The 14487-nt window shown below is 33.9% G+C and overlaps 1 protein-coding gene across 1 annotated transcript in view; it reads right to left on the bottom strand.

Annotated features, from left to right (window-relative positions):
* Nucleotides 1–14487, bottom strand: part of NBEA (neurobeachin) — a gene marked incomplete at its 5' end in the record, with an annotated part of 948936 nt that overhangs the window by 697886 nt on the left and 236563 nt on the right. Inside the window, 3 exons of the mRNA XM_081083035.1 lie at nt 7168–7321; nt 9863–10080; nt 13449–14456. Of these exons, the coding sequence (XP_080939161.1) occupies nt 7168–7321; nt 9863–10080; nt 13449–14456 (1380 nt within the window). The remainder of the gene's footprint in view (nt 1–7167; nt 7322–9862; nt 10081–13448; nt 14457–14487) is intronic.

Here is a 14487-nt window from a genome sequence, read left to right as displayed (position 1 = left end):
AGGTGCCTGGCTGCCGGCCGCCATCTTGGCTGGCAGTTAATTTGCATATTGCCCTGATTAGCCAATGGGAAGGGTAGCGGTCATACGCCAATTACCATGTTTCTCTTTTATTAGATAGGATAGATCCCTTTTAAATCACAGTTATCAACATAATTTTATAATAGAATGGAAGATCTGGTCAATGCTTAGATCTTTTAAACATTCAAAATAATTTTTCAAGATATTAAAATTTTATTTTGTATTTACTGATTTTTTGAGAAACATCAATTTGTTTTTCCACTTATTTATGCAATCATTGGTTGATTCTTTTTTAAAAAAATATTTTTATTGATTTCACAGAGGAAGGGAGAGGGAAAGAGAAATATCAATGATTAGAGAGAACCACTGATCAGCTGCCTCTTGCACACCCCCTACCAGGGATCGAGCCTGCAACCCAGCCATGTGCCCTTGACCAAAATCGAACCCAGGACCCTCCAGTCCACAGGCTGATGCTCTATCCTCTGTGACAAACCAGCGAGGGCTCACTGGTTGATTCTTGCATGTGTCCTGAACAGGGATTGAACCCAAAACCTTATTGTATTGGAACAATGCTCTAACCAACTGAGCAACCTAGCCAGGGCCCAAGATATTAGAATTTTAGGATATCTATAGATATGTTCTCAAATAAGTTCTTCATCATTCTGAATTTCTGAAATTATTAGAAGTCTAACTCACTTTGTTAGTCAATATCATATTTTTGAGTCTTTTGGGGTCTATAAGACTTAACCTTCAAAATATGCTTTCATTTTTACATTTTTATTTTTTGTTAATCCTCACCCAAGGATATTTTTCCATTAATTTTTAGAGAGTGGAAGGAAGGGAGAGAGTCAGAGAAACAATAATGTGAGAGGGACACATTGATTGGTTGCTTCCCACAAGCACCCCGATCTGAGGCCCAGGATTGAACCTGCAACCGAGGCACATGCCTTTGACTGGAATCAAACCTGGGACACTTCAGTACACCAGCTGATGCTCCATTCACTGAGCCAAACCTGCTAGGGCTTTCATTTTTAAATGAGTGAATTATAAATAGAAATTATAAACAAAATTACTAACTTTCATATAATTTGCCAAATTGTATCTTTGACTAAACACATTTTTAAATAAAAAGTACTCATTTTAACACAAACCGTAACTTAAAAGGGAGTTCTTATTACATTACACATAAAAATAATTTACAATTTTAATGAAATGTTATATAAAAATCATATCAGGTTTAAAAATAAAGAGCATTCACATATGATTACTACTAATCTTAAAATAATACATTCCATCCAATTTCCTTTCATTGGAACCATCTAACATCTGATTGTACATATGACTGAAACATTGTTTTCATTACATTACGATACTCTATTGTATAAGAAAATAGTAATTCATCAATAAACTAAGAATATTCAGTGAATTTTTTAAATATGCTGAAGGCATGCCTAATGTTAAAATGGTATGGAAACTCAAAATATAACCAAGTCAAAAAATTCATAAATAAGTAAAAATAAAATTTAAAACTAAACACCTGAAAATTACTGAAGTTAATACTAACCTTAGAACCCTGGACATGCATTAGACAAAACAGACAACAGAACAAAAAAGTACAAGAAAAGAAAATTATTAAAATTAAATAAAAATACAATATAAAATTGAAACACAAAATAATATATTTAAGAATTATATTTGAGTATTTTATTAAAAGGAAACATATCAGAAGAGGTATTCATTTTATAAATTATAATGATTGAAATCAACTACTTAGATTTATTTTTTTCATTAGAATAACTCTGCCCAAATAACATGTATATAAACATAAGTTATGTATTAGAAATTATGCATATCCTATTTTTTAAATTAAATATCTTTTTCTAGCAGATGGCTAAAGAAATATTTACTAAGTAAACTAGAATAATGTTTCTGTAAAAGCCAGTATTGGTTTAGGCAGAAATGACTTAGGAAAATAAACTATTTATACCATACTTCTAGAATTTTTCTTTAAAAATTATGTTATAATTTGGAGCCCTTCCTATACATCAAATCCCCCAGAAGTTACTAAAGGTAAAATATTTGAGTGACTATAACTTAAAGACCACTTTCCCTTGCTAGAAAAGAATTTATTGATATACCTGGTACTAATTGGAGTCTGCATATGAACTAACCTAAATACATATATATTTTAGTCAGTTTCAGAATCTTGTAAGAATTATTTTTAATATATTGAAAATTTTGGATAGAATTGTTTACAGGAAAAGTCATCAATGGTTCCTATTCTCTGATCAAATATAAGTGAACATAAATTTCAAAATACACTATTTAAATGGTACATGGTATAGGAAAACATACAAAATCTTCCTGAGAATACTAAAGTATAATCAGTGCTACGACATAAAACAAAAAATAATTTTAAATCTATTAACTAAATATTCTGATAATGGTAAGAAAACATTACCAATAGTAAGATTTTGTCATCATTTTTAAAGAGAAAAAGTTGTTCTTCTTTCTTATGACTTTGAAACTATTAGGAAAGCCAGAAATATCAGTCTCAATTATTTTTCTATAACAGATAAAATAAACCATAGATGACAGTGAATTAAGTTCTATGCATTCAGTGTTATGGATGACTGACCAAAATGGTCAATCTAAAATCACAAAGTCATTTTGCAATTTGTAGATGATACATGTTCCTTGCTTTTCTTCATTTTTTCCTCCTATTTCTTGCTTTCAGTTATGACCAACTTCCACAATGTGTAGAAAATACTAGTAAATAAGAGTTTGATTCAAATAGCTAATCATGAGAACATTAACTTCAAAAAAATCAGCAAAAATAATGTTCTTTTCTGAAAACAAAGATTGGTCAAAATACATACTAAGAGGTCTAAAGTTAAAACAATTGGTCCTAATTAAAGACTTGAAATTATTTTTGTAATTTATTTTCTATGCCACATATGATTTTAAATGATATAGGCAAAATTGAAACTCCAATAAACTCCTATTCTTCCATGGATATTAAGCTCAAGGTGTTCACTATGATATAAATATTCTATCACTATACTCTTTTTTCCTTGAAGTTTTCATTAAGATATTTTCTTATAAGAAAGATGAACATGAACAGCTCAAATTTTCGTACATGACGATACTGCAACTTCAATACACAAATGTTATCCTTAGTATGGATTGTTGTATTCATATAAGGTCCCAGGGCAGAAAATAGATAAGCACTATGCCAATCTCATGGAAACAACGGGCAAAAAAATTATATCGGTTTAGTATTTTGCCATCAAAACTCATAATAACTAAAATTGTCTCAAATATCCGCTTTCAAACTTCAGAATTTTGAGTATGACAGCTTTAGTTTATAAATGAGAAGATTATTCTATTATGATAAAATTCTGAATAGTTCCAAAAGGAACTAAATGAAGGAAACATTCAATAAGAGCTTCTCTAGAGCACTTTACATATATATATCTAACAATTTTCAACAAACTCCCTATGGGATCAGTAAAATGAACACCTTTTAATAAATGACAAAATTGCAGTTAAGGTCATATCCAGGAAGTGGTAGAACCCAAGTTAAAATATAAGGTTTATCTTATGTTAAAACTCATATACCTTATACTAAACCATAATGTCAAAAGATCATGTCTGAGTCTTACGATAACAGGAAACAAGTTTGTTTTTTATAATAAGAAGTAAATTACATGGGAAAGACATATTCTTGTGCTGAGCTTTGAGTCATTTTTAAAAATAGATAACTATGCAGAATACTTAGCATTCTACTTACACTCTCCTAATTAAATACAATCTCAACATTAGACATGTCAAATGCTAAAGAAAAGTAGCATGGCTGAGAAAAGTTACATCTCTCCTAGTAGAACATAATGCCTGTAATATTCCGAAAATTGCTTTTAAAAAAATAACCTGTAATAAATGGTAAGCTCTATTAAAATTTCACACTAAATTTGTAATAAGTAATAAATTTCACACCAAAACATTTATTATGATATTTGTATTTACCTGAAGAAATGATGCAAACTATAACCCACAAGTCAAATCTGCCCCACTGGCTGTTTTTATAAATAAAGTTTTATTGAGACACACATATATCCAAATCCTTTATGTAACTGTCTATGGCTGAAAAAGAATAGTTGAGTACATGGGACAGAGACCATACAGCCCACAACACTGAAAATATTTACTATCTGATCCATATAGAAAAAGTTTGCGAACCACTGCCATATCATCATTTCTCATAACTTTTCATTAAATGCATATCCCCACATAAAATGCATAAATATTTTTGAAAAACTCCACAAATCTAAACAAAGTTATCAGATCACATAAGCATTAGTTTCAAATATTTCTTATTTCTCTTTTGAAATTCTAATGGCATCTATATGACAATGTTTCTCTTTGGTAATCTGATGTTGTCAATGATTCCTTTTTCACTTATTCCTTCCAAATATGTCCCTTGGCTTTTTACATTTTAAAACTAAGTTAAAAAGCTCCATATTTTGGTTCTAACTCCTTCTTTATTCAATCTCCTCCTTTCTAACTTTCCCCCTCTATTACATTACAATTTTTAGCAAGAATAATATATAGTCAAGGAATAGAAAACAATAGTCAGCAGTCAGCACCAAATACAGTTCCACTAGTATCAAGTGGGAGAAATGGTTCTAGCTGTTTCTTTTAAGGGACACAATTTATTCAAAGAACATAAAATTGGTATATAATTAGGCATAGGTAAAATCAGTTAATGAATCAAAATAACAAAAATATAGAGAGACAAAGAAGAAAAGTTTCTACTAATGAATGAATTTCCAAGTCTTTTGGAAACAGTTTAGGCTTTAAGTAATTTCAAACTCAAACTATACTAGTCAAAATTGCACAAGTAATATGTTTGAAAATCAAACCTCAAAATGTCAGTATCTTTATTGTACATTCATTATAAAATAAAAATAAGCAAATTTGGGTAGTGAAATATTATAATATTTATCAGCAACATACTTCATTAATTTAATATTTCCCTATCTTGATAGAGATCTTTTAGCTTTAAAATCTGGAAGGGTATTTGGTAATGTGAATATATGAAACCTATGAAAATTTTAGCACCGTTAACTTTATATAAAGCCAATTTTTTGTTCTGCAGAAATTTTAAAATGATATATTTAAAAATGAATTTCAATACAAACTTCTAAAATTTCTTGACAATAAATGATAATTTACAAAACATAAAACAAAATTTATATGATGAAAAAAAAATGCCAGAAGGAAAACATTGATTTATTCAGTTTTTAGGGTATAAAAGACAAGAGAAAAACAATTCTCCCTGCCTCAGTATTATAATGCTTTTTAAAAATCATACACAATTGTCAATTTACTGGTATTTGATATGTATCTCCAGAGAGAATCAGATTAAAAGAAGGGATAGTATATTAATCTCACAGGATACCTGCACTCAACGATTTTTTTTCCTGGCTCTATTTCCTTGTTAGCTACTAATTCCATTAAAGTCCTAATGATGATATGTTCTGCTGCACACCTGCCTGAACTAGCCTGCATGTTTTCTAGACTTCTTGAGTAAATTCATGGATGAAATTGAAGTATATGTACCTGTGAGAGAATGGGGATTTGAAAGTACAATCTTTTGCTGCTAATATTAAGTTTCAAGGTTGCTTTGGGAGTGGTAGTAATGACATCAGTGTAGTGAGCAAAAGAGTCATGTAGAAAAAGTGTGTTAATGATGAAATAAAGCCAGAGATCAATTTAGAAACACTGCCTTAGCAAGTAAAAGGCATCTTTAAAAAAAAATGAAACTAAATCACCCTCTTTTTAAAAAATTTCTTTATTGATTTGCGGGGGGGGGGGGGGGGTAGGGGGCATACAGAGAGAGAGAAAGAGAGAGAGAGAGAGAGAGAGAGAGAGAGAGAGAAATAATGATTTGTTGTTCCACTTATTTACAAATGCATTGGTTGATACTTGTATGGGCCCTGACCAGGGATCAAACCCACAACCTTGATGTATAGGGGATGATGCTCTAATCAACTGAGATGCCTGGCCAGGGCTAGTAAAAGACATCTTAACAAAACAGGTCTCTCTTTGGAAAAAAGTATACTTCTTGGGCTTAGAGATGAGTTTCCAATATGGCAGCAAGAACACAGGTAATATGGGAAGCATAGTTCTCTATTCTTTCTCATTTCAGTAGATAGCTATGGTGTCATGATTTTTTTATATGGATCAGAGAGATTTTTTAAAGTGATAACTAAAATATAAAGTTAGCACTTACCTACTATATTATACATAACATAATTAACACTTATTGACTTTCAACCTTATATTAATACATTTCAATGTTTTATATAGAGACAAAACTATTTTTTTTAATAAATGTTGAACCAGCAAATAAAGTCAGATAAAAATGCTATTAAAGGCCATGTGAGTAACATAAAGATTTCTGAGGATTTCAATGATTGTGAAATTTTTAAGATAGCATAAAAATAGCATGTTTTGTAATTTTTCTATCTAGGTGCCTAAGTTTTAAATAAGAAACACTCCGAGAAATCATTAATTTGGTTCTCTTTGAAACAAATTCAAATCTCAGAGAGCAGGAAGATAAACATCATAGATAGAATAATATTAAGTTTAGAAATAATATGTCAAATAAATTACATGAGATTGCATTTATAATGATTTTTCTAAATTTATATTCATGACTAAGTATATACTTTTATTTAGAACATCAAGATTTACAGAACAAGGATTTTAACAGTGTATTATATTATATTTGAAAGGATAAACAACATACACAAAATAAAGTTAATAATTTCTAGTTATGACTATTTCTAAGAAGTATTTACTTTAATTACCAGAGAAATATTTTCATAAATGCACACAGCTGGAACCCAAAACTGACAAATAAACATTAATATGAATGGATAAATATAACTTCATATAGTTAAAAGTTCCCTTAGATGAACATGTTTTGTTAAAATCCATCTATAAACTTAGAGCCTAAGTTTTTGGATACCTTTTTTTATGAGTCCCAGGCCTTATTAACCTGTGTACAGTATGGAACACCATTGAGGTGCTCTAGTCAAGTAATTATACAATATAACCACTAGATGGAGGCAAAGTACTTACACTTGGTGATGTAGCAGCAGAGAGCAAAGGTAAAATTCCTCCACAAGCAATGATGATGTTGTCTACCATTTGGGAAATGAGGTGAATTGTGTTATGTACAAAAATAATGTTTTCATTGCTATTGACAAAATCCATTACAGACTTTGTGGAATGGCTAAAATAGCAGAAAAACAAAATGCAAATTAACAATTCCTTGGCTTAATAAGAAATGCAGACACTTTATAATAACATTTTTAAGTGACAAATAATGAAGAGCTAGGCAAATATAAAATGGAGTTCTCAGAAAATAATGTAATTTAAAATTGAGATTTTATATTACCAAAAATTCAGCACCTTTACACGGTTATTATGTGTGTGTGTTAATGTAGCATTTTGTTTCCCAAGAAATATATTCAAAAGTATATGACTATCTCAATGAATTTGGCTGAAAATATTTATTTTATCCAAAGTTATTCATTTTGTATTAAAAGGCAGAACAACTGGCTAGTCAACAATGTTTTGCTACCTTTTATGCAGTTTCAGTTTGTTGCTTCACCAGACTCCAGCCCCCTACCTCTGACCAGCCATACTGAAAACATATATTGCTAATCACAGAAGTGATGTAGTAGGAGAATATAAATAAATCAGCAAAAATTCAAGGACTTATTGAATAAAAAGAGAAAAGACCTCAAAGGTTGGCAGTAGAGCTTCCCCATACAAAACATGCAATGTAGATATTCAGAGAAATACACTGCTTTAGTTTGGTGACAGTCAAGAATATGAACTATATTCTAATGGGGGAAAGGAAGAAACTACTTCACAATCAAATTTAAGTCAATGATTCTCAAGTTTTAGAACTGTACAATATCATCTATAATAATAACAGTGTAATATGCCAATTAAACTGGACATCCTTCCAGACAACCTTCCGAATGAAGCCAGGGTTGGGAGGGAAGCCAGGGTCCCGGGTGACAGAGGGAAGCTGATGCCAGCAGCTGGGGAAAGGAAGGCCTACTCTTGCATGAATTTCGTGCATCGGGCCTCTAGTATATTATATCTTAGATCTCAAGATGTTTCCCCCTGTCCTAAATATAAGTTCTGTCTTTAAAATTTTTTTAATTTTATAGAATTCTGTTTCAGAAATTTTTTGAGAGCCCTTGAAAGGAAACAAAGATACACAGTATGTTAAAGGAAAGAAAACTGACTATCACTCACTTAGAAGCCACTAATACTGTAATTAGAAAATCACATAATTTTCATACATTGATATTCATGTTAACCTTAATGTCTTTCATAGTATTGGAGGTTCCTTCTTTATCATCTGTAGGTAATTTAGCATGTAACAACACTAGCAATGAAAATACCTTTGTTTCTATACTTCAGCAGACTAAGGAAAAACTAATAAAATAACATCAGAAGTAAAAACATTATGTGGCAGACCTTGACTACTTCCATATTCCTTTTCCATGCTAACACAATCAAGATTTTGTTCTATTATTGAACTAGATCGGGTATAGGAAAGGTTGGCCTCACCCCAGCTACTAGGTTACTGACCAATATTGCTCTGTATAGATCAGTCATAATTCCACTAGAGGCCCAGTGCATGAAATTCTTGCACTGGGGGGTCCCTCATCGTGGCCTGCACCCTTTCGCAGTCTAGAACCCCTTGGGGGAAGTCCACCTAAGCCAGCAGTCAGACATCCCTCTCATAGTCTGGGGCTCTAGCAGTCTGGGACCCCTCGTTCCTTATTGCCTGCCTACAGTGGAGGCAGGAGAGGCTCCCAACACCACCGCTGTGCTTGCCAGCCATGAGCCAGGCTTCTTGCTGAGCAGCGCTATCCCTGAGCGCTGGTCATTCCACTGTTTGGTTGATTTGCATATTAGGGTTTTATTATATAGGATTCCCTTTTGCTGGTGATTATCTTTGAGAAGAGCCTATAATCCTGCTAGCATGTGAGATATAAGGGGGAAATTTCTTGAGTGGCTTCAATTAAAACAAAACATAAAAGAAGAAAGAAGAAGGGAAGGGAAGGGAAGGGAAGGGAAGGGAAGGGAAGGGAAGGGAAGGGAAGGGAAGGGAAGGGAAGGGAAGGGAAGGGAAGGGAAGGGAAGAGGAGAAAGAGGAGAAAAAAGGTAAGAAATGAAGAGGAATGGAGAAGGAAAAAAGGAAGAGGAAAGAAGGATATGAAGGAGGAAGAAGACGAGTCCTCCATACCCTCTAGTTTGAGCAAGTTTCCTACATTGATTCAATCTTGGGAGCTGAAGCAACCACCTTGAATCTTAGAAGAAAAATCAGGAGAAGCAGAGGAGCCCTATTTGAGTCTTGAGAATACTGTGCCACTGATACTTGTGATAGTGGCATAATCTGCTACAGAGTACCATCAATTTCTTAATTTATATGCTTGCATATATAAATGACACTCTCATAATCAATTTGTTGTACACTTGCTATTAAAAATTAAATCAAAAGTGAGGAAAGGAAATGATTTAATTTATGCACACTTGGTTTTCATTAAGTGATTATATTTGAACTGATATAGTCTCTAAAAATAGGTGTCATAAAATAATTTAAAATTTTATTTTAACAATGCATATATCATAAGCTCATTAACAAGAATACATTTAGTATGTGGTATTAATTTTAAGAGTAAAAGATAAAAAGGTAGATATTTCTTAAATGAAAGTAGTCTTATTTCTAGAAAAAAAATATTTCTACCTTCTCCAAACATGTACATCTGTTTCTAAAGCAAATAGTAAATCGGTGAGAAGTCGTTGGTGCATTGGAGACCACTTAAACTCAGGAATACGAAACATTGTAGTGCGTGGACCTGGGCTGAACTGACGCCGCTGTTCCTCAGTCATTGGCATTCCTCGAAATCCTAAATCAACTCGGAGATCTCTGTCCTGTTGTGTAAGAGACCGACCCTGAACAGCCTAGAGAAATAAAAGGTGAACATTTGTAGAGTGCAAAAGAAATTCTTGATTTCAAAATGAAAACAATAAGTACAGTAAAGTAAGTGTGTGAGTAAAGCTTTTGCTTATGACTTAAGTAGGCTAGTGTGTGTGTGTGTGTGTGTGTGTGTGTGTATATATATATATATATTTCATCTGGTAATTCCCTGCTCAGGAACCTTTTAGAGCTGAGGGCTACTACTACTATTTTTATTTTGCAGTTTCACAAACTAAGGAAAAAATCAAATACCTAAGTTTAATAACAATGTTCATACTTAAAACCAGACCCTCTTTACCACTGATTTTGGAGGCTTTACAGTAGCCTATATTTCTTCTTTATGAAAGTGAAGTATACTGGATATATGTCATCAACTAATTGTAGTTAAAAACACAAGATTAAAAGAAATATTAATTGAACAGATTCAAGTTAACTTTAAAGTCTATTTTGCTCCTAAAACTTCAATTTAGAAAAAGCAAATGCATTTGATAAAATGAAAAACCAGAAAATGCCTATGCACTCTGAATGAAAACCAGAAAGACCTAATGATTATTATATTCAATAAATAATGCATCATGCTGTCCTTTATTTTAAATCTCTACCTAATTCAATATTCCCATACCCTGACAATTATCACTGTAGTACAACTGCCACAAAAATGGGAATTGGTAGTTAACAGAGACAAAAATAAAAATACTTTTCCCCCACACGGAATCTATTAGTAAGGAATCTTATTAGAGTACAAAGGCACTAGTTAGGTATATGGTTTACTCTTTATAATAGAACATGTTAAATTTACAGTGAGTGTAAAACTCAGAGAACAGCAACAAAACAAATCATAAAAGGTAAAAGTTTTTTTCAACTCTTAATTCTAGGCATTAGTTAGCCTAGAAAATAAGGAAGTAAACTTAAACCTCAAAGATCAACAATTAAAATCCACATCAGAAAAAAGCATCCATTTTTCAGTTTACTCTGGTGAGGCCCAAACTGCAGCACTAACATTTCCTCACCACCAGGCCTTTAATTTTCTCATAATAAATTCCTATCCACGTGGTTGTAAAAAAAATTCTCAATGCTAATAACTGAAAATTTCCTCAGCCATATTACCTACCTCACAGGGTTGCTGTGAGGATTAAATCTGAAAACATATATCACAGTGCCTGGAACATAGCAGGCACTTGATAAATATCATGTCCTCTTTCCATTCCCCTTCATTTCATCTATCAGTTCAATCTGGGCTCCAAGTCCTCTTTTCTATAATCCACAGAACAGATTTGGGACTGAAGCTTAAAAGGTTAAAATTAATTATGAGTACAGGTCTTTTACCTATTTGGTTAAGTTTATTCCTAAGTATCTTAATTTTTTTGTTGCAAGGTAAATGTGATTTTCTTTTTTTTAGTTTCTCTTTATGAGAATTCATTACTGGTGGATAAAATTGCCATCCATTTCTGGGTGTTAATTTTGTATCCTGCTACATTGCTGAATTCATTTATTAAATCTAGTAGTTTTTTGGTGGAGTCTTTATGGATTTCTATATAAGATATCATGTCATCTGCAAATAATGACAGTTCTAATTCCTTCTTTCCAATTTGGATACCTTTTGTCTTCTTGTCTGATCGCTGTGACTAGGACTTCTGGTGCTATCTATACTAATAAAACGGTAATATGCTAATTAGACCAGATAGACCAGATGTCTTCCAGATGTCCTTCCGTACAAAGCCACGGTGGTGGGAGCCGAGGCAGAGGCGGTTAGGGGTTATCAGGCAGGCAGGCGGAGCAGTTAGGGGTGATCAGGCCGGAAGGGGAGAGCAGTTAGGGGTGATCAGGCCGGCAGGGTAGAGTGGTGAGGGGTGCTCAGGCTGACAGGGGAGCAGTTAGGGGCATCAGGCAGGCAGGCAGAGGCGGTTCAGGACGATCAGGCAGGCAGGCAGAGTGGTTAGGGGTGATCAGGCAGGCAAGCAGGTGAGCGGTTAGGAGCCAGCAGTCCTGGATTGTGAGAGGGATGTCCGACTGCCAGTTCAGGCTCTATCCCACAGGGATCGGGCCTAAACCGGCAGTCGGACATCCCCTGAGGGGTCCCGGATTGGAGAGGGTGCAGGCCCGGCTGAGGCACACCCCCCCACCCCCGCATGAATTTTGTGCACCAGGCCTCTAGTGTTGAATAAAAGTGGTGAAAGTGGACAACCCTGTCTTGCTTCTTAAGGAGAATGGTTTCATTAGTTGTTATTGGCCTATGCAGGTTTTCTGCTTTTTCCTGTTTCAGTTTTGGAAGATTGTATTTTTCTAGGAATGTGTCCATTTTCCTGGCAAGGATGTGGAGAAAAAGGAACCCTAGCACACTCCTGGTGGGAATGCAGACTAGTACAACCACTATGGAAAACAGTATGGAGTTCCCTCAAAAAATAAAAAATGGAAATGCCATTTGACTCAGGGATCCCACTTCTAGGAATATATCCTAAGAAGCCAGGAACACCCTTCAGAAACAATATATGCACCTCTATGTTCATAGCAGCATTATGTAAAATAGCTTGGAAATAGCCCAAGTGTCAATCAGTAGATGAATGGATTAAAAAACTGTAGTACATTTACACAATGAAATATTATGCAGCTGTCAAAAAGGATCTCTTACCCTTTGATACAGCATGGAGGGATCTGGAGTATTAAGCTAAGCAAAATAAGCCAGTCAGAGAAAGACAAGTATCACATGATCTCACTTACATATGAAATCTAATGAAAAAAATCTGATGAACAAAAAAGATAGAGAGACATTGAAGCATACAACAGACTGGTGTATTTCGTAGGGAAGCAGTGGTGGGGTGGAGGGTGTGGGAAGAGATTTACCAATGAACTTATACGTAAAGCCCATTGTCAGATAATAGTGCCGGGAAAGCTTGGGGCTGGCGCTGGGGAAGGGGTGGGAGCAGGGGGAGGGGGTCAATGGGTAGGTGAAGGGGACATTTGTAATACTTTCAACAACGACAACAAAAAAGTTTTAATTAAGTATTCAGAGCAAAGATATTGAGTATAAAATGTGTACATGCAGTCACAGAGTCATAAAATGTTAGAACTGGGTGAGCCCCTAATAGCCATATTTTCATCTAGTACAATCTGTTGTACAATATAAGCAAGTTCAGGCCCAGAGAGACTAAGCAAAGTTACACATAATTGGAAATATAATTTAGCTATTTTATATTTCTTTAATGTGTACTACCATACTATTCAATTCTATAAAATACTATTTTACCATAATTAAATATAAGCATAGTGTAACTGGTAATAAATTACTCTGCTTTAATGCTAACAATGCAACATCTATTTAATGCATTTTTAGAAGTCATGTTACGTAACTTACTTGTGTTGTAGTAGTGGTCTGAATTTTTCGGATCTCTTTTCCTGATTCTTTGCCATCATCAGATCTCTCAGTATCTGAAACTATACTTCCAGCATCAATACTTGGTACAATTTTACTACCAGAAGATTCAGTTTCCAGAGTTGTAGCAGTCATTTCAGCATACTCTAACCCTTTAGATGATAAGTCTCTTTCAGAAATACTGCTCATTCCATCTGAAGTTGTATGGATTTTGAACTCTTTCTCTTCTATTATACTTGCACAAGTTAAGTCTACACTACCAGTCATGTGAGCAAGCAACCCAAGATCATCACTAACACCAAGATGCACTTGTGTGTCCTGAATATTCGAAATAATGTGATTGCTAGAAAGTTCAGGAAGGAGTTTCTCTTCCTGTTTGGGTATTTTATCAAAGAGAAATGATGTACTACTATTAGGAAGATCATCTTTCTCATCTGCTAATGTTATCAATGGGCCATTATCTTTTTCTTCATTTTTGTTAATGATACCAACACTTCCATGTACATTGTTCTGGAGTTTCTCAACAGCAGCACAATATACATTATCCAACAAAGATTCAACCTCCACAAGGGCACCATTCTCTCCACCTACTAGGGTCTCTGGTGATAAATCCATATCATCCAGCTTTACTTCTGTTGCTTCCACTTTCTCTGCTTTTATATCAACTAAAAGATCATGCACTTCCACATGTACACCACTTCTCGATCTATCTGAATTCACAAGAATATCATCTGACACTTTTGTTGACATGAGCAAGTCTCCAGGGTCTGTGCTGACGGGGTAATCTGTCTCACTTTCTGGGCTCTGGCTTTGTGAAAGATCTTCTATCTCTCGAATTTCTATTCCTCCTTTTGCTCCTGTCGTCTGTGATGAAAGACCAGAGATGGTGCTCACATTCCCTTTCTTTCCCTTTTTAATGTTCTCCTCTTCTTGTCTCTGATATTCTTCATACATTTTGGCTAGGTATTCCTTATGTGCTTCATAAGTGACCTTAGAAACAAAGGAAAAAAACATTAAGGCA

The sequence above is a fragment of the Myotis nattereri genome (assembly GCF_964212035.1).
Source record: "Myotis nattereri genome assembly, chromosome: 2".
NCBI classification, from domain to species: domain Eukaryota; kingdom Metazoa; phylum Chordata; class Mammalia; order Chiroptera; family Vespertilionidae; genus Myotis; species Myotis nattereri.
This window is presented reverse-complemented; position numbering and strand designations above follow the sequence as displayed.